The sequence below is a fragment of the Anopheles marshallii genome, chromosome 3 (genome assembly GCF_943734725.1).
Source record: "Anopheles marshallii chromosome 3, idAnoMarsDA_429_01, whole genome shotgun sequence".
Lineage (NCBI taxonomy): Eukaryota > Metazoa > Arthropoda > Insecta > Diptera > Culicidae > Anopheles > Anopheles marshallii.
Window position 1 is genome coordinate 51,664,377 of NC_071327.1, and position 27,944 is coordinate 51,692,320.

At 43.8% G+C, this 27,944-nt stretch overlaps 1 protein-coding gene across 1 annotated transcript; it reads right to left on the bottom strand.

Annotated features, from left to right (window-relative positions):
- Positions 1–11: 11 nt before the first annotated feature.
- LOC128712783 (LIM/homeobox protein Awh-like) lies at positions 12–27,839 on the bottom strand. Its single transcript, XM_053807656.1, has 6 exons — positions 27,813–27,839; positions 8,956–9,137; positions 710–927; positions 396–614; positions 137–277; positions 12–37 (listed from the first exon to the last, which is right to left on the bottom strand). The coding sequence occupies exons 1-6, from the start codon at positions 27,837–27,839 to the stop codon at positions 12–14; spliced, it is 813 nt and encodes a 270-aa protein (XP_053663631.1).
- Between the last annotated feature and the right edge of the window lie 105 nt (positions 27,840–27,944).

Below are 27,944 nucleotides of genomic sequence, written 5' to 3' on the forward strand. Positions count from 1 at the left end.
ATACCCATATGTTACACCATCAAGTTGATGAGATTCACTGTGGAATGTTGGGTGGAAAGCAAAAAAAAAATCCCCAAAAACACAAACAGAAGTCAAAATCTGGTCAATCTTGCGGGATATCCCATCATGCGCTTACCGTGCGAGTTGAACATGGCACCAGGATGTTTACCCATACCGGGACCATGATCGTGATCGCCCAGACCTGTCTGTCCGCTGCTGTTATTGTTCATGTCCTGCCGCAATGCGTTGAACAGATTGGGATTGTGATCGCGTGGAACTGAGGTAGCATATGAAACAAATACAAAAAGAGAGCCAAAAAAACACACACGGGAGTTAAAACACAATTGCGAGATAAAGCGTGTTCGGACCAGTCCCGAAACTGATCGATCACCTACCGTGGGTGTGCTTCTTTTGGCGGGCACGCGAGTTCTGGAACCAAACCTGCGTTACCCGCTTGCTTAGCCCCGTCAGCTGCGCTATCCGCTCCAAATCCTGCCCGTCCGGGTTGCTGTCGATCTGGAAGTTGGCCTGCAGCACCTGCAGCTGCTCCTCGGTAAATGTCGTCCGGACGCGTTTCGATTTGTTCTTGTTGTATCCATCACTGCTGCACCCATCTGTAAACGGGAAGCGAACCAAACGAGAAACGGCCATAAGGCACCGATGGTACACAGCCAGGAATAAACGGCACTGTGTGACGATCCTTTCTTACCATCGCTCGAGTTCGATCCATCTTCGACCGTGTCCATGTAGTGGATCTTGCACATCACCTTATCGTCGATCAGGGCAAACTGTTCGCCGGTCGAAAGCTGCCGGCCGCAAGTGTCGCATGAAAAGCAGGCCAAATGGAACACGAGATCGCGGGCCTTCCGCACCCAGTCTGAGGCCGCTATCGTTCGGCAGCATTTCGAGCATTTGGCGCCAAACGTTCTGTGCAAATAGGAGAGAAAACCAGAAGATAGTTTTATTTTCAATTAAACATAGCTGTTGCGTGTGAAGTATTTATTCTTTAAATGTTTTATTAAGTATGCTTCTTTAATAGGTTTCGAAAGAGGATTAAAGAAAGATTAAAGAAAGAATATTGTTCTTGATTGTCCTTCTTTTCTATTTTCGGTATTCAATACTCGCATTTTTCAATTCATATTTATGGAGATTCTCCCCACAAACAGATATAATTAGATAGTGTAATAGTGTAATAGTATAAGTTTAGGAATATAAATATTTAAAAAAATGTTGAAGCGATTTAAGCTGAAAAACGTTGGCTAAACGGATTTAAAATTGTAAGACAAAACTATTCTAAACTATGGCAAATAATACAAGCCCCATATTTTATTGTCAATCGCTGTAAATCTAGTGAGCAACGGTACGCGTGACCGCGTAATAGTATATTGTTACATCAATTAAAAAGTAGAAAAGAGAGAAAGAGAAACTCATAATATGTTGCAGAAAATTCATTCATTTATCGTAAAATGCATGATCTTGCCAATTACAGAAAAATGGTTCCATAGCCTAACATTGCTATCACCAGATCCAACACATTTCAAATCAAAATATTATTGTTCCCTTTTCTGTTCCTACTTATCGGCACTAATTGAAACCAATTACGCTTCTAATATCGGCTCACAATTTCCTTCATCCCTCCCAAAAGGACAAATCGAAGCATCACCAGCACAACATCACGATACGCCCGCAATTTGTACGTACGGGTATCCGGACTGTCTGTCCCGCTTTGGGACGATCGTAGCGATCGCACCTTGTAGGGAAACATGTCCCGCACATTAGTTCAACCGTACCGATACCCATCGAGACCATGTTTTCCTGCTGGAGAAGCTGCGGAAAATGACAATCGCTTCCCACTCGCAGCGCTTTCTACACCAGGGTCTTCAGTTTGCGTGACAATGCGTGAACCACCCATTTGGCCCGGTCGAAGAAGCTCACCGGGAAGTCCCAATTTAATTATCGTCCACTACGGTCGCTCGCTGCGTACACCAGCCATACACCAGCCCAGGCACTTATTAAAGCGGTGCGCGTATAAAAATAAAAACAATTCCATCCCGCTGTGATTGCCTTTTGCTGCGCCTTCGGTCTAGGGAACCGACGATGCGAACCAACAATCGAACCCTTGTCGCGAATTTCATTCAACCAATTTTGCCAAACTCCCAAACCAGAACCTGCACAACTCGCGCTTTCAGCTTATTCATTCATTTATTTATTCCGTTCTCCTGTTATTTATTTAATTTTAATTGAACCCCGTGTGTGTTGTCCGCATGGTTGGCAATGACTCCCTGTGCTACGACACCTTTTTCTTCGGATGCTGTTGCGCTTCTTGGGACGATCGTTTCGATTTTGCTTCTATCGTACGACAACCATGGTTCTGGAGCAGAATCTTCAAGCTTGTTGTACTCGGTTGAAGCATTCATTCTGCCGTTTTTGCAGCATATTGTTCAATGCGATGTAAAACGGCATTCGTGTTTCTTTTTTTTTCTTTTGCAACTTGTCTGACGACAGCGTACTTCCTGCAATCGTGTTTTTTTTTTTTGGGTAAGACAACACTTTATAAAAGCAACGCGAACAAAAGCTATCTTCAAACAGGGAGCAAAACAAACCAAAAGCAGTGTACTATATTTGTACATCTCACACATGGCCAAAGAAAACCTTACGTCGTACGTGACATAGGAGGCGCTCACTGAAAGTTAAACCATGCCAACGATGAACTAAAAAAAACGAAGAAACCTAAATTGATCGACCAATGTTAAGGACGTCATGGGGGTGCTACTGATTCTGGTTGTCTTTTTTACCTTTATGTAGCTGGGTCGATTTGCATATTACACCAAGTTCGAATTATCGCACAGGGAAAAGGGGGAAAACGCGACTTAAACGAGATCATGCCAACGCTGTCAATCGAACACTCGGGCTCGCGGTGTTGCCGAATGCGCAAATGTCCCCGAAGGTGAAATGTGATCCCGTCCTAAAAACCCCGCATGACACTTGGCTACCGCGTGATGGGATGAAGGTTCGGTGCGGTGCCACTCCTTTCTGTAGATACTATTAGTTGGTGCTTTTGGTAGGCGCCTGTCAGGAGTGTACTGTGTTTCGTTTCGAATTGAAATTTAGATGGGTTCTTAAGGTATGAATATTGTAGGTGTATTATGGCTTTTAGCAACAATGTAGCGGATTAAGTAGGATTACTTCAGATGTGCAATATATTTGCATAATTTTGCACGCTAATGTTACCACTTTCAATAATTTAAAAGATCCATATAGTTCATCAAGCTGGTTAGTTTAAATATTTCCATCGATCAATTTACAAGTTGGACAAGTTGGAAGTTTTTGACAAGACATATGGTGCTAGTTATCTACCGATCATTTTAAAACCTGAGAAAACTTCTCCAAACAAAAGACTAGTCGCGACAGTTGTAATCCCAGGGGGTACTCTCAGATATACACTTTTGACCAAAATTGACGAACACCTATGAGCCGCGATCAAATAAAATGGCACAGAAGGGGTTTTTGGACTAGTGTACTTGGACAAATAGTGGAGAATAAAGACTAGTTGCATGAGTTGTACGATGATCTCAGTATCGTAACCGAGAGTGGTTTAGATGATTCCTGATGAATACTAAGACCCAATTCGATTATAACTCCTGCTAAGTAAATCAATAAACGAGATATCTCAACCAACGACGCCATGTGAAACTCATCATCTTCAAATAATTTCAATCTGCACCAAAGAACAACTTCTTATATGTAAAAATTCGCGCCAATTAAAAAATTCCATTGCGTCTGGCAGCTAACATCGATCTCTTGATTTGAATTTTCCTTCTTGATACACTTCCCTGCTGATAAGAACTCGGTCGCAAGTGTGAGATTATTTCTATCTTGCATAATCCACTGTTCCATCTGGCACCGATGCAGCAGCCGTCGACGACAGTGAGTTCGGAAGCAAACCATCGAACACCGAAACCACCAACAGACGATAAGCGAAGACGCGATGGTCAGCTCCAGTAGTGTGCACGCGATATGCTGCGATGCTGAACCGCTCGGCCATGCAGACGATAAATCATAAACTCGTTTGTAACAACACCAAACACATTTATCACTCCGTATGCATCAGTCAACTGGGTCGTTGACGGCACGACGGTCCCGGCGTCCGGTGCGTTGTAAAACAACATCAACAGCAGCAACAACAACGACCGCTTCGTTCCTCTCCCATGTCACCGTCTCTGTGACCTCTCTGTGGAACCGAATTTCATAGCCATTCTCGGGAGCGAGTTAAATCATATAAAAGGTGAATTCAAACGTTGGACAAAACAAAAAAAATAACTACAACCACACAAGACATGGTCCATTCGTCCAAGGGTCCGGGCAGGGACAACGATGATCAGCACGTAACATCCAACCACAGCCACAAACCAAACCACAACAACGCGGGCCATCTCGTCATCTTTATTTGCGGAAGCATAGTGCATAAAATACCGAACCAATAACTTTGGCATGTGCGCGAGATTATTGCCGGGCTATGGTGCAAGAAGAAGATGTGGCTTACTTCGCACCAGAACCGAACCAACCGAGATTCTAATCTCCTCTCGGTAGAACATATGCAATATCGATGTTTTGCTCCCCTCGTGATCTTCCGCATAAGTGCAAACATTGTAATCGCAGGTAAGGATCGCAATTTTACCATACATGGAACAGCAGCATTGAGTTAGATCAGTAGAGTAGATGTATTCCAACATTGCGATAGAGATGCATTTTGCAATAATTTATTTACTTTTAATTTAATAATACCTTTATGAGATAAATTCTCAATTCTTAATTATAAACAAATAGTTCCGGTTTAGAACACTTCTTCGATTCCTTATCGAAGATCTGTCAAACAAAAGTACTACTCTTGATGTATAACAGCAAGAAGTACAACATGTTTAATCTGGAAAATCTTAAAGTGTCTCTCCAAATACTCATATTACTGTCTTTGCTATAAAAATTACCAACTTTATAATTCAAACGTCAACCTAATAGCAATATTTGCTAACAATTTAACATAAGTATAAGATGTTTAGTCTAGTCCAATCTGCAAATCAATAAGACAAAGTATATCAATACTTAGTATATTGCGCCAATTGTTTCCCTGTCCCCTGAAAAGTAGACAATGTGCAAGAATGCTATAAATACTGCCGCCATAAGTAACTCGGTAAAAAGAAACAGAACGAGAGAGCTACGAAAAAAGTGTCCCCACACGGAAACCACAATTCTCGATTAACAAGGCGCGATATGTCTTGTTTAATTACCGCCACGATATGAGCATTCAGGTTAACCCGGGCAGCACCCGTGTCGTGCAGTTCGAGCCCACTCTTCCACCGTCATTTACGCCGTGGAGGTTCGCTACCGGCACCGGCTCTCTTCCTTGCGAAATCTTTTTCGCTTGAGCTTCCCGCGAGCTAGCACAGCATCGCCGGAGACATTACACCCAAGCAGCCCAACGGGAACGGCTGCACCATGTTCGATTCAGCTACACATATAAATATTTATTTCGCACATACCGTTTCGAAGCCGAAGATTGATGGATTTACTTTTTTATTGCGTCCTCTTCCGTAGCGTAAGGTTGGGACGAACCATGCGCAAGGCAGATTGTTGTTTTATTAATGCCCATTGCTCCAATTGATAAATATGCCAATTGATAAAAATGATAATACGCACCAAGGGTGGATACGACTGGATCGTCCGGGTCGGTTCCGGTTTTTTTTTTTGTCTCGACATGACACAAGTACCATCCCATAATCGATAACCAGCGTGGAGTTGAGCATCGTTCACGGCTCTCACGCCGCGGGTGTGTCACCCCCGGCATGATGGAGGAAGAATGGAGTGACGGACCGATAGTTCCGAAGTGTTGTTGTTCAATGTTTTCGTCTTCCTCACCAATACGTTATTCTTCACCAATTCATTCCCATCATAAATCGAATTGGCGCCGGCAAAACGTGCCCCAAGCGGGACGCTAGTGGAACCATTCGTTTATTCTTGCTGTGGGATTAAAAGCCGAACTTGAGCTTGAAATCTGTAACACACACACACACACACACACGCTTCTTGCCGAGGTCCGTCTCGTGGCATTGACACGCATCAAATGACATCGCAATTTCAAAGCCAAAAGGTGTATTTCTATCTGTACCGCTTAACTGTCTAATCCGACAGCTCCTACCGAATGACGCGCTCGTTCTCGATCGTAGTCATCGTGATCGTCGTCCGTCCGTTTCACCTCGGCCGGCTTTACGGGAAATCCAAAGCCCAGCCGCTTTTGACGTACGGCGCGCCAGACCGGGACCCGTCAGATAAAGTGTCGTGATATAATAATTCCAACTGTGGCCCATAAATAAATCGCTGTCAAAACAAGTCAGGCTCCGGGCGGGTGTTGTGCTAGCCTTTTTCTTCATATTTTGTGGTACCACCGCTATATGCTGTCTGCTTTTGATGTCTCTTTACGATTTCCTTATCGCTGCAACATTCTTGATCGCGATCGAGATCGTACTGTATGGCCATCCAAAAGGTAAACATTTAAGCCTTCCCAACTCCATTCGAGCATGTAGCATGTTATTGTAGTTTTCGTTCAACTATTGTAACTTCCTTCCCTTGCGTCGGTTTGTGCATGGCTTAATTTAAGCACACCGTAAAATTTTCTCGCAACATTCAGCATGATACTTGCTACTTCAAGAACAAACCAACTTCAAAGCCCGGGCTGTGGAAAGGCATATCGCGTACTCTCAGCTCAAGGTGCATTGCACCACCTCCGTTTGCTGGATGCATTTCTCAAACACATCCTTGAATCGACAACTCCCAGCTCGAGTTGAGTTGAGCCCCGGGGCTTCAACATCAACATCAACAATGACAAAAAACTTCTCCCCGCGCCAGGCTGTCAATCGGCATTTCAACGGCTCAGCTCGGTGCGCACGCCGCGTCACACTTGAACTCGATCTAAAGGGGAATAGGGCTCTGGTAGGAGTAGGAGATCGATTGTTTGTTACGTTTAGCGTGCGCGTTCGGCGTGCGCGAAGCATTCGAAACATAAATATACATCAAACACTGCTCACGAATAAACGTCAAGCGGTGGAGAGCGAAATCAAAACAAAGCTTCCACAACAGATCGGCGGGGATTATTCGAGGGGTTTGTGGGATAGTAAAGAAAAGAGACGTCTATAAATAAAAATACATACTCGATACATTCACAATAGTGTTGTTACTGTGGTTGTGACGAATAGAGCAGCCAAGCAATCTCAGTAGATTCAGTCACCTATCCGTTGCTTGGTGGTGGCGGAAGAGGGGAGTAACAGGGAGTAGGCCGCAGAGCAAAAGGACAAATACAGACGCCAGCAGGAAGGTGGTAAAACCGTAAGATTAATAATCCTTTTTGGCGAACTGTGCGGCGAACGGTTTTCCGTTTTCTTCGGGGTTCGTCGCTTTATCATGCCTTGCGCAAGTCTTTCGTTTCGGAACACTTGTGCAGCTATCGATTTTTAAGCCCAAAATGGACGAATTGTACGAAAAGTCTTTTGAAAACAGATTAAATTCGATCGCACAAAGTTTGAAATATCACGTACACGAAGGTTTTACGAATAGCTGAGCTGTGGTGAATTTAAATCCATTTTACTGTCGCTTTTTTGCTTTCCATCTCTTCACGGGGGTTTTTGTTTCTTGCTGCTTGTCCATCGATCCTTCTTTCGCGGGATCGATACAGCCCTGGGATGGAGCAAAACAAGGCTGGCTGGAAACCACCAGCGGTGGCACACCGTTGGTAGAGAAATATCAATAAATTATTTCACTTTATAAGCGGTCGCGAGGTGGAAAATGATTAATTTCCTGCGCTGGTGCGGTCGACCGATCTCGGACGGTGCCAACCACCGGACGCGTTTCAACGCCCGATCATTCGCGAGATCACGTTTACTTATGGAAAAATGGAATCGGATCGAACGGGTCGATTCACAACCAGGCGATCACCATCGTCGGATTTTCCTGCTGTTTGTTTGAATTCTTTTCAACTTCTACTGCGGTCGGTGATCCATCGAGCTGTTTTTTTGTACATTGGCATAAAGTCTTGTTTTGAACTGTTTTCGTACGGGATGAAAAGAAAAAACTCTCAGTCATTGTGTGATGTTTGAGTTATTGATAGAAATATCTCACTTTCGGACCGCGTTCAGAGTGGTCAACACAAACAAGCCGGAATCTGTACCGGGCCAACCGGGTCGAAACCGACGAGAAAGAGGCTATTTAGGTGTGTATTTTTTCTTTTGCTCAATCGATTTTGGATGTGAAATATGACCGTAAGCAAATGGTTTTTTTTTTACGGCGAAGGCTCCAACTGTACGGCTTTTCGGAATGATTGACAGGCTCGCTGGAAGCATCGATCTTTTTTATGATTATTAATGTCTCTCTAATGCCATTTCCTACCCGCCCCATGATCACACTCGCTTTCTTTCCATGGTGAGTTCTGTGTGTCAGTGTAGTTGTTTTTTTGTTGCTTTAGCACACATAAATGTGATTTTGGTTCCTTCTCATGCCGCGATCATGATCCATGATCCGCAACCACCATCGGGAACGAGCGTGAGTGTAATATTTTAATTCTCAACGGGTTAGATCTTAATTATATGTAAACAAGACTTTACGTTCACCAGACACGACATGAACCTGGAGTTTGTTTTTTTCCCTACCCCGATTGGTGGTGTGCCAAGGTACATAAATCATTCGGATGTATTAGGATCTGGTGGGTAAGTAAGATGCGAGCAATATTTTTGCCCTAATGGTCGCATGGCAATGGTAGATGAATAATTAGAATATTTTAGGGAAAGGATGGCATAATTTTGATTGAATTTTAATTCCATCCAATTGAGTTCCGAGCCCACCCGCAGTTTTAAAGTAATATTTACTTCATTGCTGTTATAGCTCACTAAGGTTCTATAGCTTATTACTTACTTGACGTAATCGGTTCGGCAGTAGACTTGTCGATCGCGAAAGTAGCACGAGGGTTGTCGTTCGAGCAGGGTCAGACAGACGGAACAACGCAAGCAGGATCCGTGCCAGGCGCAGCCGTCAATATCGAAAAGGTACTTATCGGCGATCGGTTCCCCGCAGGCGGTGCATATTCGTAGCTCTGTCTGCAATGCAATTAACATGGAAGAAAAAAACGCAAAAATAATAAGACAACAATTTAAGAATAACTATTTCACAGCATCCGATGGGACGAAACAGACCAAATTAGCCGCACCATTGTGTTTGTGTGGTTAGGATAAGGGATAAGAATGAAGGATCGTTTGCAGATATTTTTTCCCTCCATTTAGCTTTGAGCGAATAAGACACGATCGGTTTAGAACGGAGGGTCGATTTATCGATCGTCATCAATCGATGATGAAATGGTGTGTTTCTTGCTTTCTAAAGCACCCTATAAGACCCTTCCATTTAGAGAATCTTGTTTTGCACGAGGATATCTGCACAATGGAGCAGAAACCGATCGCTTTCGAACGGTAGCCATATTGTTGGGCTGGTTTACGGCGCGCACCATTAATTAGCCAGCTGAGAAAATTTAAATTTGCTTCCAAAAAGGTACGCTACGCAAATCACAATAAACAGAAGAAGTTGTTCGTTGGGATTTATTTTGCAAAACCGGAACTGCTTTTCAATCAATCCACAGGAGTTTAGGAGGGGCCCCTAAACCGCTTCTAGTCAAAGATGCCAGTAAGCAACCACATTCCCTTGCGGTTGATATTGGTGTGCAAATAAGATAGCTTCCATCCCCTCCCTGTAACACTCATAACGCGTTCACACTCCTCCTGTCCCTTTGCTGGAAAATGTGACAGAAAAATGGCCCCTGTTTCCCGCGGAGGGGTGATGCGCATCATCATTTGTTATTGTTTTGTACCGTCGAGGACCTTTTTCGCATCGGAAATCGCACTGTCATACGCGCATTAGCAGCTGCTTCGTGTCGTACCAGGTTGGAACTAATTCCGTACCGTGATTTGACCGTTGCAAACACACACTCATGAACAAATTTATTATTTATTATCATGTACCTCGCAAGTTTAGATACCAACAGTGATCACTTTTCCCGCGGGCTTTTTTTATTTTGGTGTACACGCTCAAGTGGTGGTTGTTAAAGAGCCGTTAAAAGGGACTTCCGCACTTTTGTGTTCCATTCGCTTTGGGTATTGGCTGGCGAGGGCATATAGCAGTGTATGAGGGGTGAGAACAGCATATGCTTGCCTTTATCCTGCCCTTGAAGTGGAAAATATGATGTTTCCGTTTTGTTTGAGGCGAGAAAAATAATGTCCCATTGTATTGTTTTTAATGCAGTGCACTACAAGAGAATATTTGTCGAGCAACGGTGCAAATGTTCTGGAATTGAAGTGCTCTAACCTTGATGGGTGGAACTAGTAATGTACTCTGGAATACGTCAGGAGTACAATGAAATAATTTATCTTTTTTACCAAACCGATCGATTCTGGTTGTTTAATTTACAATACTCAAATTTGTTTACTAAAATATTTTACATGATCTTTTCCCCTAATTTTCAATATTTTTGTATCTTAATGATCGAATCAGAAGACACCTTTTCTATCCACTGGCGTGTATGAGATAAATCAAATACCGATGATGAAACATTTCCGCCCGAATACAATCTTTCGCGCTGTCAATATACATTTTATCTCTTATTTAACGAAAACCATTGGACCATAGCCAAAAAAAGGGAAAGGAACGAAGAAAAATGGCAATCCGTCGGCACCTCATTTCCGTAACGGCTTGACATTTTTAACGAAAACGCTCAAAAGACGCTGCCAGTAGGAGTTTATGCTATCTATCATCGGAACATCGTCCCATACAAAATACCGATGCCAATTTCCGCAATTTCAAAACGCGTAGCTGCCAACGACAACAGCAGCAGGCAAAAAAAAACTCACAATCGATGATAAGCGATCACATTACAACCCTTTCTTTCTGATGTCTTCGTTACCAGTTACCAGGCCGAAAAGACCAACCCAAAGCACACAAATGGGAGAAGAAATAATAATCTCCTTACAAGAAGCAGCTCCTGCACGATACTAAAATTCAGGTAAAAACAAAGAAGCAACCTAAAGACTGCTCTATCGCATCCACAAAAAACATTTTATTGACATGTTCGACAGGTTTAATGGTCAACTATATGCGGTTTTTATCAGTTTTCTTTGCTGTGTTAGTCTTTTCCTCAAGGAACTTTTGCTTCCAGGTGCCTCGGCGAAGTCGAGGGTGGGCCCGAATGCTGAGGATCGAAAACCACAGCATCCAGTAAAACAGCACAAAAAAACCAAAACAACGAACCCACACGATAAACTGACCACAGCAGCGACATACATACATAGTTACTCACGCAAACCAACAAAACAAACGGTCACTAATGTAATCAGATAAATCTCAGCGACAGGGAGCAATAAAACTGTCGTCGTACTTGTCACGTTCACGCCACCCTCCAGCGTTCAACCGTCGCTGCGCCGGGTTCGTCTCCACCGTCCAGAGCTCGGTAGGGTCAGCTCTATGGTGAGCTCCACCAGTGCCGGATGATTCATTGAGTGATGAACGAACGAACATATCGGCGCCTGGCTGACGAGGACTCACACCGCGGGGTGTTCGCTTCTCCTTTCTCTAATCGATCAGGTGCCATCAGCAAACGTTCGATTTTGGGTTTTGAAAACAAATAATAGGAGAGTAGACAAAACAAAACAAAAACGAATAGTTAAGCAACGAGACGTAAAAATCGAATCGTAGCTAATCTGTCGGGCTGAGCAGTAGGGTTTTGTTTTACTGTATACATTTGTAAAAATATACTTTTTGCTCCTATATAAACTCTTCAGATGAGTAAAAATTACTTATATTTGAAATTCATAACATAGATTTTTGAATTCAGACCCCAATTTAATGTTAGGAGGTGATTCATAAAATAGTTTAATAAAATTGTTTATATAAACACACATTCTGTAATATTATACCCCTGCTACATATATCTTTAATATAATCGCCAAGTTATTTTAATATAAAATTAACATACTTTTTTCCAATCGGTAACCTTCCAAAATGCCTTCTTCGTAGAAAGTGAGCGTTGGCCGCAGCAACATACTTTTACTTGTTGGTGTCATGAAGAATTGATTAATAGCTCCCTGGTTAACACTTTTCGCTTGTTAAATTTGACCATCGAAACTGTCAAAAACCATTCAATTTCCACTCTCTATCCCGCGCGGTGTTACGTTTTGCGTAGTTAAATTCGAACGGCAGTACGCAGCTCCATTCCGGCGTTTCTCGCTTAACATCCCGTTGAGCTCTTTTCTATCGCGCGTCGTTTCAAAACCACTGGCCACGGTACACATTATCAGCGTATCGATTATTGCAAAAACCCGTGGCGCCACCAGCGTACCAGTGGTAATCACACAACCTTGCTGTTACGAACGTGCCTCATCTCCACTAATGATCTTCAGGGTTGCAGGCGTCAAGTATGGTCTCGGGATTGGATCAGCTTCTGGGGTTTGCTGACGTGCGCATTATGTATTTTTTTTGTTTCTTGAAACCCAAAACCTGCCAAGCCCTACGCCAAACGGAAGCCAAATGCGCCCCGAACGCACCATTAGCCCGTTGCTCTAAGTCACCGAAAACAGGCAGAAACGTGCCGTGAAACTAACCGCAACGGACGAGATTTACTTAATTACCTCTAATCGATGCTCACTCGCGCATCCACGCATTGCGGTGCGGCACACATCTTAAGGCCAGCGTGCTACCGAACTGGGGCCAATGTTTTTGGGGGCTCATTTTGTTTTTTTTTTATTTCGGGGTACAGCATCGTTTTGTAGCCTTGTTTTTTTTTTTTGTTTCTTGATCAGTTTTTATTTTTTTGCTTCAGTACGAACCCTTTTGCTACCGTACCATTGCTTAGCGGCACCAAATGAGGATCTTCGTGCAAGTGAAAACATGCGCCACTCGAACGCCACAGGCTTTGCGAGTGTCCATGAAGAACGCCTCTGGAAAGGGGAAACTGGAGACGTCTCAACGAGGTGGTAAGGGGTTACGTTGCGGATCGTGATGTTCCTCAGAGGTTATTGAGTAATTTCTAAACTCATTTTCTAACAGGTAGGACGTTCATCTCATCAATCATCTTCAAAGAGAACTCTGGTCCGGGTGTGCAATTGCAAACTGTTGAAAATTGTCTTACACGTCTCTTGTTTCTAAGGTGCCTGTTCATGTTGGGTACTGTATTAATGCACTTTCGAATATTCTTCATCTCCTTTTCATTTTATATTCACTATTTAGTTAATGATTTTTGTGAAACTACTCTGTCAAATGAATATAAATGAAACCATCAAAGAAAGTAGAAATACTATAAACAATTTTCATATCAAAGCAACAATCGAAACACCTTGCCCGCTTACTAAAATACTAAATTACTAACCTTGCTTCCCACGTCAAACGACAATCTTGACAAGATACAAGCTGTCAACATTGAACATGTACTTTAAAAAGAATCATAAATGGTAGTCTTTTCCCATTCCAAATCATCTCATCCCTTGTCGTTGCCTTGTAAACAGAATTAAAACCGCTCTCTCACCTGTCAACGCCTTCGCCTTTTGGGTCACAGGCGGCGCACCACCTTATAATCCCATACCTCATGTGACACCTTGGCCCATTATATTGGGTTGCTGATGAAATGGTTTTGGACATTTTTCAACAAATTCGTTTCCTCCAACAGTTTGGGGAAGCAGATTATCAGACACCCCAAAAAACAACGCACAGAACTAGTCGTATGAATAAAATCATCCTACACGTCCTCTCACTAGTTTATCGCAGTTTAACCTCTTCACAGCACGCAGATAAAGGGGTACGCAGATAGTGTGTAACCTGCTGAGCGTTGGTCATCTCGTAAACCCGAGTCGAGTAGTTCGAGATCTCAATCGAATGGGTTAAAAAACAACCGATAAAGTTTTCAAGGGGTTAACCTGGGGACGCTTCTGCAACGGCGGTCACCTTTTTGGGGGATAAATGGTGTCCTGATTGCAACAAATTTGAGATCAATTTTTCAATCGCGCACAGCCAAAAATGATACAGACGGCAGTTTATTCGCTGTTCGATTGAAATGGGGTTTGTCCCCCCTATCGCTAGGGCTAGTTAAGGGGTTAGTTTTGGAACCTTAAAAATAATTACATCATTCGATCGGTTCAGATCCAACTCATCTCCGCGTCTTTGGGGATGGATAAAAGACACATTTTGGATAGCTTCTCAGCCGCAAAAGTAAACCTTCGAACCTTTTCAGACCACCGAAAGAGCAGCAGGAAAGAGTTGCAGTCTTCCACCTGAAGGTGGACAGGGTGGGCACGCATCCATAACCGTTGTCTTCCTGATGTGTTTGGCGTCGAATTCAGGCCGCGCGAGCACGAGACAATCGGAACACGTTCGCGTTGCAACGAAACCGAACAAACCGGACCCGCCAACCGTCTGACGGTGGTGCCCGGAATGGAGACGACACGCCGACAGTGACCGTTTATGTTTTAATAACGCGATCCAATCGGTCCCGCAGTACCGAGGTTCGGACACTGGTGGAGTAGTAGACCCCCGACCGCGTTTATTTACCGGTCGGCTTTCTACACCTTGTCCCGTGACAGTTATGAACCATCGGGCCAAGTTATTGTGACGATTACCGATAAATTTAGATAATATCTTCTGCCCTGTCTGCCGGATGGTACGGTTCGCATCGCGTATACGTTCGACAACTCGATCGGTTGGAGTTTTGTTTTTTTCTTTTTAATTTCAGTTCGATCGATGAACTGGCACGTCCATCAGAATGTAATCCTGTACAGGGACGGAGAGACCAAAATGCACATGAGGGAATATAAGTAATGTGTGGACAAAATTGTATTCAAAATTATTTCATTGGAATATCCAAAGTGACCGATATGAAAGCTCAATTTATATAATATTTTGTAAATAAGGCATTGTACGTTTACAAACGTGGAAATTAGAAATACGCAGATCTCTCGCGGATTGCCTATACTTAAACGTGCGTTATACTATGAAATCTAGTGCTATACGAAGGTAATCCTGGAGATACAATAATAGAGTATACCAGAGTTACTTAAGTTTTTCAAATCTCTATTTTTATCTCGGAATTGTGCATGGTTGAAAGTTGTATCGTTGGTGTAACTCGCTCGTAATACTTTAAGATGATGGAAGACATGTTCAATGAATAAAATGACAAAAATTGGGAATTTTAATGATATTAAATCGAAGAGCCTTTTCACGTATTTTTGCTTTTAGTTTTGTGCAATAGAATTATTCGATATAAAAGAAGATTATTAACTACAATCGACTTATTATTACAATTATCACGATAATGATATAACTATGCACACTAGAATTCTCCCAACAATCACACAAATTTTGACCAAAACTTGATCGACGTATTCCACTGTGACAATAAAAGCTCTCGCAAAGCACACACCATAAACGCATCGCCTTGAATCGTATGATCTTACTGAGCGCGTCCGACAGGTCCCATTGCATTGCGGTACACAATCATCCAAAAGCGATTTGCCGCTCTAGCCATCAAAACTGCCATCAAAATCCTCGAATCAAACCCATTTAAGAAATATATATATATACAGAAGATCCCATACGGAGCCTCCGATTCTGAGATTCTCCCAACCTTTCCTTCACTCCCATTTCCCATCTTCAGATGTGAGTGCACATCGACTTTTTCGGTCGGTCGGCTCCGGGTCCTGAAAAAAAGTCAGATAAGCCCCAATGCGTATATAAAAACCATCAGAATGATAATCGGTTTCATATTTTTCTGGTGGAAATATTATTCAAATCGATCGATATCACCCCGGGACACCTTCGACGGGACGGTGATAAAACGGCGGCCTGACCGTTTGGCCAGGTGAACCCCGTGCGAACCAAACCGGCACATGACCGGCATATACCCCGAACCCGAAGCTTTAAAGGAACAAAAGGTACGGTGGATGTGAAGTGAGAACTTGAGATACGGCATCGATTTGCGTTTTGATTCCTTGCGATCGTTTTCCGCGATGCCATTTGCCTAGGCAATCCATTCGCCATGGTACGACACCGGCATGGATCCGTTCGCTAACCTTGGCCATTGCTTCGGTGGGTCACTGGAGGGAACCGGTTTTGTGTGTAGGAACCGTACCAGTACCGATACCGCCACGAGATTCGGTGCCGACCAGGCCGGTGGCCAACCGGTGGTGATAAATCCATCCATATTAGCATCTCAATAGTGTGGCGATCGTAGGTTCTGAGTCGAGCTCCGATTCGGTCTAGGGAAACTGTGAGCAGGAATTGATAAATTTATGATTTTATTGATTTATGGCCCGAGCTTACGAATGTGAATCTTTATGCTGTGGTGTACTGGCGTTGCTGTGACACGGTGGTTAGTAGATCTGCTTGATGTGGTCGATTTTAACCGAGCCTGTCGGCTATTTCCGAATCGTGATTCTGATGTGGTGTCCAACACGACGTCATCAGAATACGTAGGGAATCACGGAACGCTATCAACAGCATAGACGAGCCTGACGGAAGCTCCTGATCAGTTTATGGGACTTGTTATTATGTGTAAGCATATTGTGCCGGTGTATTAGCCTCGGTTTGACACTTACTGTGCGCCGATCGAAGAAGGTTTTAGTGGATGGATTACAGAAAGCAAATTCAGGCTTCCGAGTCGGTGTAGAAAATTTAAATCCCGATTATTGATTTTCTATTATGCACCACATAAAACGGCCATAAACGGGTTTCGGTACATTGGAACATTTACGGAATTCGGTTGAAAGTAACAGCAATAAAGCGCGACTTTAAAAGTTGTAAAACGATCGGTACGTTCCAGTGGAATGGAATGGTTCTGCTGTTTAAGACGGTGTAATACGTTACACGGTAGCGATTGCACTGTTCCGGATGCTACGGACAACTTAAGCAGCTTAGCGTCTAATAACGTTTTAGACAATTTGTAGCGATGGCCGTCATTTATTGGATGTCGTTTCAGAACCTGCTCCAATAGCAATCACATCTTCCGGCTGCCCGACCATAAAGATGCGCCTGACCTTGGGAGCGGGATGCTGAAATTTGCATTCAATTTTGTAGCAGTTTGTGCAGTTTACGATCCATCCACAAACCAATCACTAAAGATGAACCATATTTGATGTTCCCTTCCGTCGTATACCGTTTGCCAACCATCATCACGAGCAACGTAATGGACGTCATTTCAGCGGGAAGCATTCTCAAACTGCACTTTACTGCTTTATGAGTTAATCCGTTCGGTTATAAATTCCGTTCGCAACTGGGGCTTTTTTAAGCGAACCGATCGATTGTACCAGCGCCAATAGCTCGTCTCGTTTCGAAACAACCTTCAGCAGGGACGTCATTTGACGATGGCGTTTGCATTCCATTGCCGTGTGCCGTACGGGTTCTGGTGGCATCGTACCGTTTGAAAGATGTTTTGAAAAATGATACTACGCTCCGTTCTTAAATCACCCTGCCCCTTGAGGGTCGAGACCTCTTACGGTCGGAGAAGCGAAAGTTCTTAACCACACAGCCACGGTACGATACACGGTTCCACAAATGCGAACGATCGGTGTGGTAAAGGCACAGCCGAAATGAAGTCATAAATTATCCACACAAACTTTGAGTCAAATAAAATAATACACACACGGGCGCGCGCGTGAGCATAGTCCTGGACTGGACGCGACGCATAGATGGGGTTCTTTGCTTTATGACGGAATATTTAAAATAGACCAGCCTCCCAGGCTGGTTCGGAAGGGTTAAAATAGGGTCGAAAACGGAAGAAGAAGATGAAATTGACCTACGCGAGAGTCGCACGAAACGTGGCATTTACTCTTGTTGACTTAGAACCATTCCGGCAGGTTGTTTTATGTTTAACGTTCTGTCTCGTCTTTGTTTCCCAATCCGTCCTTTTTTCCTCCCTTGCGCTAAACTGAACTGAGATAGCCTTACATGACCATCTGGGTTACATGGTGGCAAAGAGACCCCAGTGGGTCACCGATTTTGGGCAACTGACCCTATCAAATGCGTAAGAATTATGTCCATTTGAACTCGCTTCCCCAAAATACCGACGAAAAGTGATACAAACGTGCGGTCATACGTGGACGGGTATAAAAATAAAATAAATCCTTCACCGGATCAAGGATCTTCTTCCTCCCTCCCTCCCGGTGCATTTCGGTGCCGAGCCCGGGCCTGCTACAGCCACATAAAGCCGGGCTGACAGCAAAACGGTTGAAGCTAAACAGCCCGCCATAAAACCGTTTGGACGGTGGGAAGCCGGCAAAAACAAAACCAAAAATAACCGAACGAAACAAGAATCGGAGTGAACAGGTTTCAAATTTATGGCCATCGCGCTTCATTCCCCAAACAGCAACGAAAAAAAAAGTATATGAAATACACCCGGGACACCCTGCCGTCGGAAACCGTTTTGTCTTTCGGGCAGCGGGATTTATGAAACATATTTATTGGAGGTTATGATATCTCCCGAAATTCTTCGGTTTCTCGCCGAACCAAGCCGCGACACGTTTTGCGGGGAGAAAGATGAAAACCCCGCCTAGGAGGTTCCAAAAGGTATTCAAAATTTGGCATAGGCCCGTCATAAATCATAAGTCACCGGTATGTTCGCATCCCTAATACTGCCCCCACGGAAGGCGTCAGTCGGTCCATACCACGAGGTACCAACTGGAGCTCGATGACCCCCAAAAGGTCACTGTATGTTTACGAGGAAAGAATAGCAATAAACACACATCAGCATCAAACAGCAGACTTCACACATGTACAGTCATCATTCCAGGGATCCGTTCAGCGGGGACGCTTAGCTTTTGGACAAAACAGTGGAAGTCTGCATAAGTCTTCCGGTGTTGAGTCCGAGATCTTTCGTTAAACACACCGGATACCTTACCGTGAGAGTAAAACGTCTGATTCGACAAAGGTGCCGTTTCTGACACCATTCGGTTTTTGGGACATTTTGGATCAGTGAGCGTGCGTTATGTGCATGTGCATTCTGCCCGACCTGCCGGGAAGGTTTTGCCCGACCATTGGGCAAGAAACAAGGGAAAAAAAGGAAGCCGACAATTGTAAAAAAAAAATCGCTGTCCTACATCACACAACAACTCGTGTACAAATGCGATGGACTTAAGGGATTGAAGTGGACCTGGACCTGGAGAGTCCACCAGGGTCAAGATAATCCCGGGACCGCTAAAGCACAAATGGGTACTAAAGGATTTTTTGTATCCATGCTTTACAAAGAGAGTTTTGCAAATATATTACTTTTGTACTTAATGGCTCTTAAAGGCCTTGGCTTACATTTTGTTTGACATCAACATGAGTCCCACTTTTCGTAACTGACAGCTGTCAACGGGGAAGAGTTAAGGATAAATCGCATGAGTTAAGTGAAAGTACACCATACATATTTTAGTAATTTCACTTGTCTGAAACAGTTTGGACTCTTGCCAGCAATTGTACTTATGTAAGTAACAAGTAAATTTAAAAAATCTTCAATTGTTATAAGTGCTGAGTGATTTTTATGAGAATGATTTTTTTTGTGTGAGAATATTAGTAGCACCCTCCTAAGTAAAAAAAAATCAGGAAATTACGGATTAAAAGATCAATTGAATGTTTTCTTTTAATGTATCCAGCATCTAACAGATGCTTCCTCAGAAGCTGTATCAGAAGCCCATGAGACTTTCGGAAGAAGGAAAACAAAACACGCTTAAACAAATAAAAGGACGAACGACATGTGTAAGCTTCCTGCATTCCAGGTTTAAGTTTTGTCTCGGTTCATAGCTTAAGCCTCATTCAACAACTTTCCACTCGACTTTTGCATCCGCGCGGGCGACGAACGCAAAGGACGCAGCTTATAGTGATCCTTTTCGGACCCGCACTGTCCCGATAATTCCAACCCTCCGAATGCATTACCAACACAGCGAACAATAATAGCTTAAGTATGATGTCAACCTAGAAAGGTTCCTTCATGCTCCTTCCCGCATTCTTCCATGTTTTGTTTGCTTCGTTGCATTTCTAGTGTGTGAAGGCAGGTTCTGAGCACCCTGAGCCTTGACACCCGTTTCACAACATCGATTTAAATATTGAGCCGGAGTGAGCGGAAACGATCGTACGAGTCGCACAGCTAACCGAGATCGAGAAAGCAAACGAAAAAAAAAGTGAAACGCATGAGCTTTAAAAACGTGTAATCCGATTAAAATCTTATTATTGACAACGGGTCGTTTGCTGCATGGGAGCGAATTCCAGGGCGTAGGGATCCGAGAACGCGATAACGAGGGAGAGGGAGAGAGAGAGCGATCAGTTACGAACGATGTCACAAGCGTGCGACAGTAGGTGACAGAGTAGACGTTGTTTACAGCTACACAGCTTCACGTTTCAAACACGCGCCAGGAGAAGTCTAATGTTTTGGTTGGAGCTGCGGTGGGTAGACAAGCACCGAGCGGAGCACCTGAAGAGGCGGGATTAAACATCGACTAAACGTCAGTCGAACGCATTGTCACTTAATTTAAACTTGTCGCTTCGTTTCTCCACCGTTTTAAGCCTTTGAGGGGGCTGGAAAACTAGTGCCACTAACGATGGATGGCAATGGGTGCATCTACGGATGGTAGACTAACAGAGTCTAGCGTTTGAATGCATTATGGAACCGTATGCATTATGCATAACCAACAGATATGATTGAACGTATCTTCATTAGACTCGAACGTATCTACTACTGGTGATAGGTCTTATGGCGAGGTTTATATCTTAATTTACTCGCCATACCGTGAGTGCTTTTGTGAAGTAAATTGATAGCGGACAATACAGCTAAAAATTTTAGTAAAATATAAACGTCATCCTATTTGCTTGAGCCTGGTTTGTACTTGTTTGCAAGTGTGCTTGTACATTTTAAACACAATGTGTCACTTTGAAGACCATTCAGAACAACAACCATTTGGGTGTGTTTCGGTACAAAATCATACGCCATTCCACCTCAGTCAACTATCCATCAAAGTCAACTCCATAACTCACACTACACTTTAACCGATGGTGTCTGTGACCTCCTCTGACTAGTGAAAAGTGGCGAGTGAAAGATCTCCCAGAAAGTATCTCAACTATGCAAATGGATAAGCCCATACGCGAACGCGCCATCCCGTTGGAATGATTTTTGTATTGAACCATGAACCGTGTAACCGAACCCCGAAGGTCCTCTATCCGCAAATACTGCAACCCGGTCGCCCTCCAGTGCAGGGAAACCGAAGTGGATCGGAGTTTCGTTTCGATGCCAATAAATAACAACAGCAACAATGACGATGATCGCCGTGCTTATGCTTAATACGCAAAGTCAGGGCTAGACATTAATCTTAATCCCGCCAAAGGAGATTATCCTTTTTTGCGCTTCTGCGCACACAATCTCTCTCTCGCGCATATGGTCGTTAGCAGGGAGTGCTTGTAGTGCTATGCAGGCTGAAGGATAGGAAGCATAGGGCAAAAGTAAAGGGCCAGCAACAAGTGAGATGCGTGTCATTTGTGTCTTGTCGTTGCGCGGAAGGGATATTTCCTTCGTAGTATGATGGAAAGCTCACTTTGCTCTGTACGAACAGAAGTGTGAATGTATTTGAAAAATGTTTTTACTTATCGATACGATCGGATTAGCTTTCAGATCTCTTTCGCCGAGGTGGTTGACATTGTTGATCCATCCAGAACGGTTTATTTTTGAGGGTCATTTTTAAAACCTTATCGGTTGTAACAATATTACACATAAAGCGCTCTAATTAAGTTTTAAAATATATCAAGTTCATAACAGCTGAAATAAATGTGTTTTTTTACCAGGTTATGCCTTCAAAACAATCGAACAGTAATGTTCAGGAGTACGAATTATTCGTCAAAAACGGCTCCCTTCCTGCTGCGACACTCCGTTGATAAGCCTGGTAAAGGACGTAACTTCTCATGAGGTTTTTAATTGGGTGCATCATCACTACCAAGCTGAAACTTGGAAGATGACGCAAAACACAAATACTGGTCAATTGCTTCTCCTTTTTCCAGAAGTACCAATTGACACCAGGTGTTACTGTGCAGACCGGTGACACACGTCCCTCAATGTTGCAACCCAAATGAGGGTTTTTATCACAGTTTTCTTGTTTTTTCGGTTATTTACGGCTACCCATAGGGGACAGTTGGAAAATTAGTGTGAAAATCTGCACTCTAAACGCACCTCAACGGGTGTCCGGCGTGTGTGCCAAAAGAACTGCCACCCGACAGCTGTCATACCGTACATACCGAAGTCAAACTGAACGCAATTCCTTTCCTTTCCTCAGCGGTATTCCTTTTTTTATTTATTGCTTCTTGAAAAGACTTTAATAAACCGGGGTACTGTGAGGCAAGAAACACAGGAAGGATAAAACAAATAAACCGACCAACGGTCAGTTTGTGTTTAGGTTTCTTGGGCCCATTTTGTATGTAACATTAAGAGATACCGAAAGCGCCGCCTGATGTTTGTAACTCAGAGAGGTGCGCTGTGGCCCAAAAAGGACCACATGTGGTGCTTTGTTTGGAATCATCTTGATCCGCTGATCCTAGCCCGCTAGAATCGCATAATCGATCGAAGGATAATACAGTTTCGGCAGCTTTCATACTACATTCTTGTATATTTTTTACCTAAAAACGATCATTTGGATCTTTAGCGTTGGTGATGAAACGCGAACGAGAAACCAACCTGTCGCTCGAGAGCGAACTTGAGAAACAAAACCACCAAACTAATCCGTGTCGATTTACCCTCACATGTGGCACCGGGGCTCCCTTATTTCCGCCACATACCCTACCTTCTCGGCCAGCGACGACAGCGCGACCCCGAGACGTGATTGAGAAGGCATTAAAATTTCATAGAAAATATTTCAACATTAGCCCTGGATCATTAATAATTTATGTACGCAGTACCAGTGGTTCGAGGAACGGCTTTTGTTTTTCTCTCGTAACATACCTGCCGTCTAACATGCCCAAGGGACGGTTTTGGATCTTCAACTCTCCACCGTAGAAGGCCACAGGCCCCGATCCGCGACCGTCGGTGGGTTGAATAATTTTACCAATTTCTCATGCCCTAATCCACAATTTCATACCCATAATCGTGTGTGAAGTGCAGCTCGGCGCACACCTCCGGACACGATACTTTCGGTTCGGTGGAAAAGTTCCATTCCATTGTTTTTCCCGCAACGGATGCTCACGGACGGCTTTTCTTAACCCGCGGCAACGCGAAAGCTCATTTGGCTCAGTACTGCTATCGGTGCGATGATCGATGATCGCCGTTTTTTGGGGATAGGAAAGTATCGATCGATTACGAAAAAAAAGGATTATGAGAGCCGCGAAGATTGAGTCAGTAAGACAATTCGTCGCGGGTGATTTTTCTTTTGTAATGCCAAAGTTTACTCGTCGGATACCGGGATGAATGAAAATGAAATCGTATCGTCAGATCAATTAGAATAGCTCGAATGCTCAAGGGCCGGTTTAGTATTCTATTTTTAGTTTCAGAGCCTTTATGAGACAGTTTAAGAGCTCCTCAATATCTCAATCATAGCTGCTGGTTCATAGAACATTTCATATAGCAACTACGCTTGATCAAGAAACATCTTTAAAGATTAATCCATGATCCCGGATTGTACGTGAATCACCGCTTCGCGTACTTAAACCTTGAAACAAGTTATTTTAGTGCAGCAATCAAAGCTATTATTTGACATTGGCGGCTTTTGTTGACAGATGTCAAATGTCATGACAAGTCAAATGGTGTCGTTTTAAGTAATTCGTTACAGAAAAGTACGGTCATCAGGCCGGTCTACTTCTAAGTAACAAAAATACATAACCTGTCTGGTTGTCTTTGTGACGCTTCTCAAAGCTCCACCAGTGAAACAAGAAAATCTGTATCTATGCAAATACTCTTGTAGCGCAAAACAAACTTCAACCAGTCCCAGTGCGGCCATACAACAAACTGTGATGGATATTTCAATTTCTAACGCTTTCATAAGAAGTTCACAAGCCAAAGCTCTCGAATACTGCCAAAGGACTACCCCGTTTTGGTACTTGGGCAGTAACACTGGATGGATGCGTTCACTTTTTTCACCTCCCTGTTCTCGTGAAGTGCGAAGCCATTTCAATAACGCTTTCGAAGCTCACTCAAGTGCAACCTCTTCTGCAGACCGGTGGCGGCAAACATTAGAAGGCTCATCTCGTGCGCACCCGTACTCCGGCGAACATCTTCATCGTCCCGCGGGGTAAATCTAACAAGTTAATTCTTCGCTTCGTTTGCAAGTGCCCCTGTCCAGCGAAAGGGGGAGTCTCTCCGTCACGGGGAGCGCTGGAAGCACACGAAAAGACAGATCTCGCGATTTCGAGTGGCCGTATCGGTAACAGATTTGTTTTCCATCCAACCACCCGAAACGGGGTTCCTTTCGTGGGGACCGTGGTGGAGTGGCGTCCCTATCGGACATCGAGTGGATGCGGTGCGTGACGGCAAGCCGCCACTTGAGCTTGTGGGCTCATCTTCTTCTCATCCTTCAAACCCATCCGTACCCGTACCTTCCTTACCACCAGATCCCAAAAGGCGAAGGTTTCAAGTTTCCAAACACTGCCTCCTCTTCACGGCACTTTTTGGTGCTGCCTTCTTTTTCCTGCCGGCAGCTTCTCGCCATTTGAGAGGCGCCTCCATGCCTACTGACTGGAAGGTGTTCGAGCATGATCATCAGCTTGCTACCGCCACGGAGCCCTTGGCCGTGGGAGAGAAAGCAAGCAAAAGAGTGTATGTGTTACACGGTGTGGACAGTGTGTCCACCGGATGGACTAGTAGTATTCCCTTTTTTGGTCGCCGTTCGGCTGACGGGTTAGGAGCCCGGTGTGGACCACCATAAAATCTCATACGTATGGCAAGCCGGTGTGACATTGTACCCTTGGTCGTAAAAACGGAACACTTCAACCTGGGCGGATGCGGTAATTATCATCCCACCTAAACCTCATCGATTTAATGGTTATGTTAGCCGGCTACTACGTGAAGTAATGCTGTACGTTTGTGTTGACTTCTGGGAACAGTTCATTGGTGAGTTCTGAGTTTTAGCAAACGCCAGGTGTTTTAGAAAGAAACTCACCAAACTTGCGCAATGAAAGTTCTTCCCAAAAGCATACCATTATATTTGCATTATATTTGAAGAGCATGCATGAAGGAAGGAACAAGAGAATGGTTCAACACCGTTTTCCAATACCGTAACGAGGAACACCCTAACGCAGATTAGCATAAATATGTGTAAAATGTAAATTATATCACTTCCAATGTGAGTTGCTGAATTTTTCCAGCCATACACTGCACTTCAGCACAGTCCCAGCTGGATACATTCTCCGAAGAGCATCAGCGGGAGCTGACGCGATTTAGAAAATTGACCGAAAATAGATAGGTCGCCAGACGTTCGAAAATGGATTGGGGCAGTTATCGTCCTACGATATCGATACGAAAATCATAAAATAAAAAGTAGCCACGGTGTGAAGGCAATAAAACAAATCTTTCTATTGGACCGAACACGATCCGGTACGGTGATTATCGCCAGTAGAAACGTTTCAAACGGTCCATCTAACGTACTATCAAATTACCTGTAAACGAGGTTGATATTGTGTGCAAAGTGTTGGTAGCAGGTTAGATATGACGATTGCACAAACCGCCGCAACACCCTAATAGATGTGAAGTAGCGTCTGATCTTGAATGATGGGCTTGACACTGTTTTATTGGATATCTTAAGAAATTTCAAATGATTATCTTATTTAAACGACAGTTCTTAAATTCTTCTTTTGAGTATGTCTAAAATGTCTTAATAATGCCCCAAGTTGCCCAGCAGGCAAGTGACGACTCTGATGGAGGTACCGATCATATGACGACAAGAATGGTACTAAAATCTCATCCGGATCATTTCCCCATAGCAAGGACTATCTGGCTATCCTGAAAATAGTTCTACTGAGCCGTTATATCTCCAGGCCTGGCCCAATAAGTCTGAAAGTCAAATAAAAAGCAAAGAGCAGAGCCTGCGACCATGGTAAAGGTACAGTCCATTATACAAAATCGCCCAAAATTATGGCGATTGGGTCTTTTATGTCAAAATATTCAGTCGTGCCGAGACACCGAGACGACCCAACAATTGAAAGCTTAAGAAAGCATTCCGATTATTCCCCAAAAACATTTCACCATTCGATAAGTTATCGCATTTCATCTCCCAAGACGAAACATTCCATTGCTTCCATCAAACATAGCGTTGCTTATTATTTGTTTACCTCGATTTTAAAAGCCATCTTTTGTCAATTATGGTACACAGCTCGGTATCACTTTACCCATCGTTACATTCCAAAAGTACCAAAAGGTATTTTTCCTGCTCAAAAAACCCCGCATTGAAAGCGAAATCGATTCGACACGCGCTTCAAAAACCTTTCAAACGCATCTTGCCGAATCGGCAGGGGTGAAGTAACGCAATCTGAAAGGATCGGTGATCGACCGATAACGGAACGGAACTGAGATCGACGAATTTGCAGATTTTAAGCAATTATTTAAGAGGAAAAAATGTTAAAGTGAGTTCTTATTCGGTTGCGTTCAAATTGCAACACGTCAATATTATTATTACACATTTACATTACCGCGTGCACCTTCAAAGACGGTCCGCTCACCCTTTCGTTCAATGGTCGCAGTCGGTTCAGGTACAATTTCACATGATCATCATCCATGGTCCAGCTGCGCCCCAACAGCGAAGGCCACACAGACCGAAGAACGAGCAGCATCATGCTCATTTCCATTATTTCATCTTTTAATTTGATTTTATCTCCAAACACTCTAACGCCGCGCGTTTGAAGTCGCACCGTTTTTTTATGGCCAAGAAAAACCACCCCATCCCCCCCACCCCCCAGGTTTAGCGGTGCTGTCGGAACTTAACCCCCTTACGCCACAGGAACAGTGCTGTGTTGGGGAAGGAAACAAACGGAAAAAAGACACACCGCGAGCGTTCGGCATCAGATCAGCTCATGATCTGTGGTATATTTTAGTCCATCTGTGGTGTCCCTGCATTGCGATCGTGATTGGTCTGGGAAGGCCAGAAATTCATGCCTGCACCATGACTTGCGGTTACCGTTTTTTTGCCGGCTTAACGTACTGATCTGATCCACCCAAACGCATCGGGAAGTTCTGCCGAGGAGTTACATTAAAACGTTATAAGCATGGACTAAGAAAAGAAATGGGTCTATACTCATATTTTTATGCTTTAAAATCACCTCAATATGTCTCTTTTAATTCATCATCGCTGGCAACGTTTGGAATGTAACTAAAAGTCATTGAAAAACGTGTCCATCTTGTCGGGGAAAAAAAAGTATCTCCTCCAAAAGTTGGTGGTGCAACGATACAACCTTCCCAATAACCATCGGGACAGATCATTCATCATCGATTATTCCCTTCGGAAGTATCACTCAATGCTAAGAAGCGTACGAATCGAAAAGTCATGCAACCCGTTTGTTCATCTCCACCGGCGTAACCCAAAGAACGTGACCATAAGCTCGAAGACGAGAACCACCGTTCGTTTGCCATCCTTCCTCGCTGCCTGCCGACGGTATCACATTCCCCCGGTTCCAGTTTGTCATGTCTGGAATCCACGACCGAGGCCACACGACTTCGTTTGACAGGTTGGTTTGCCCGTTTTGACAGTGTTTTGATCGGTTTGGTGGGGCCTCCTAGTGGTCTAATACCGCTTCTACAACGCCCAGGTTCTTACCTTCAGCTGTTCCAGTTTTATATCCATCATGATCGGTCTGTGTTTGTGTGGAGCTGGCGATTTTGCTGTTGTTATTCTCCCTTTTTCATGCGCTCGAATGTCGTTTGGTCGTCCGGCTGTCTGTCTGGCGTG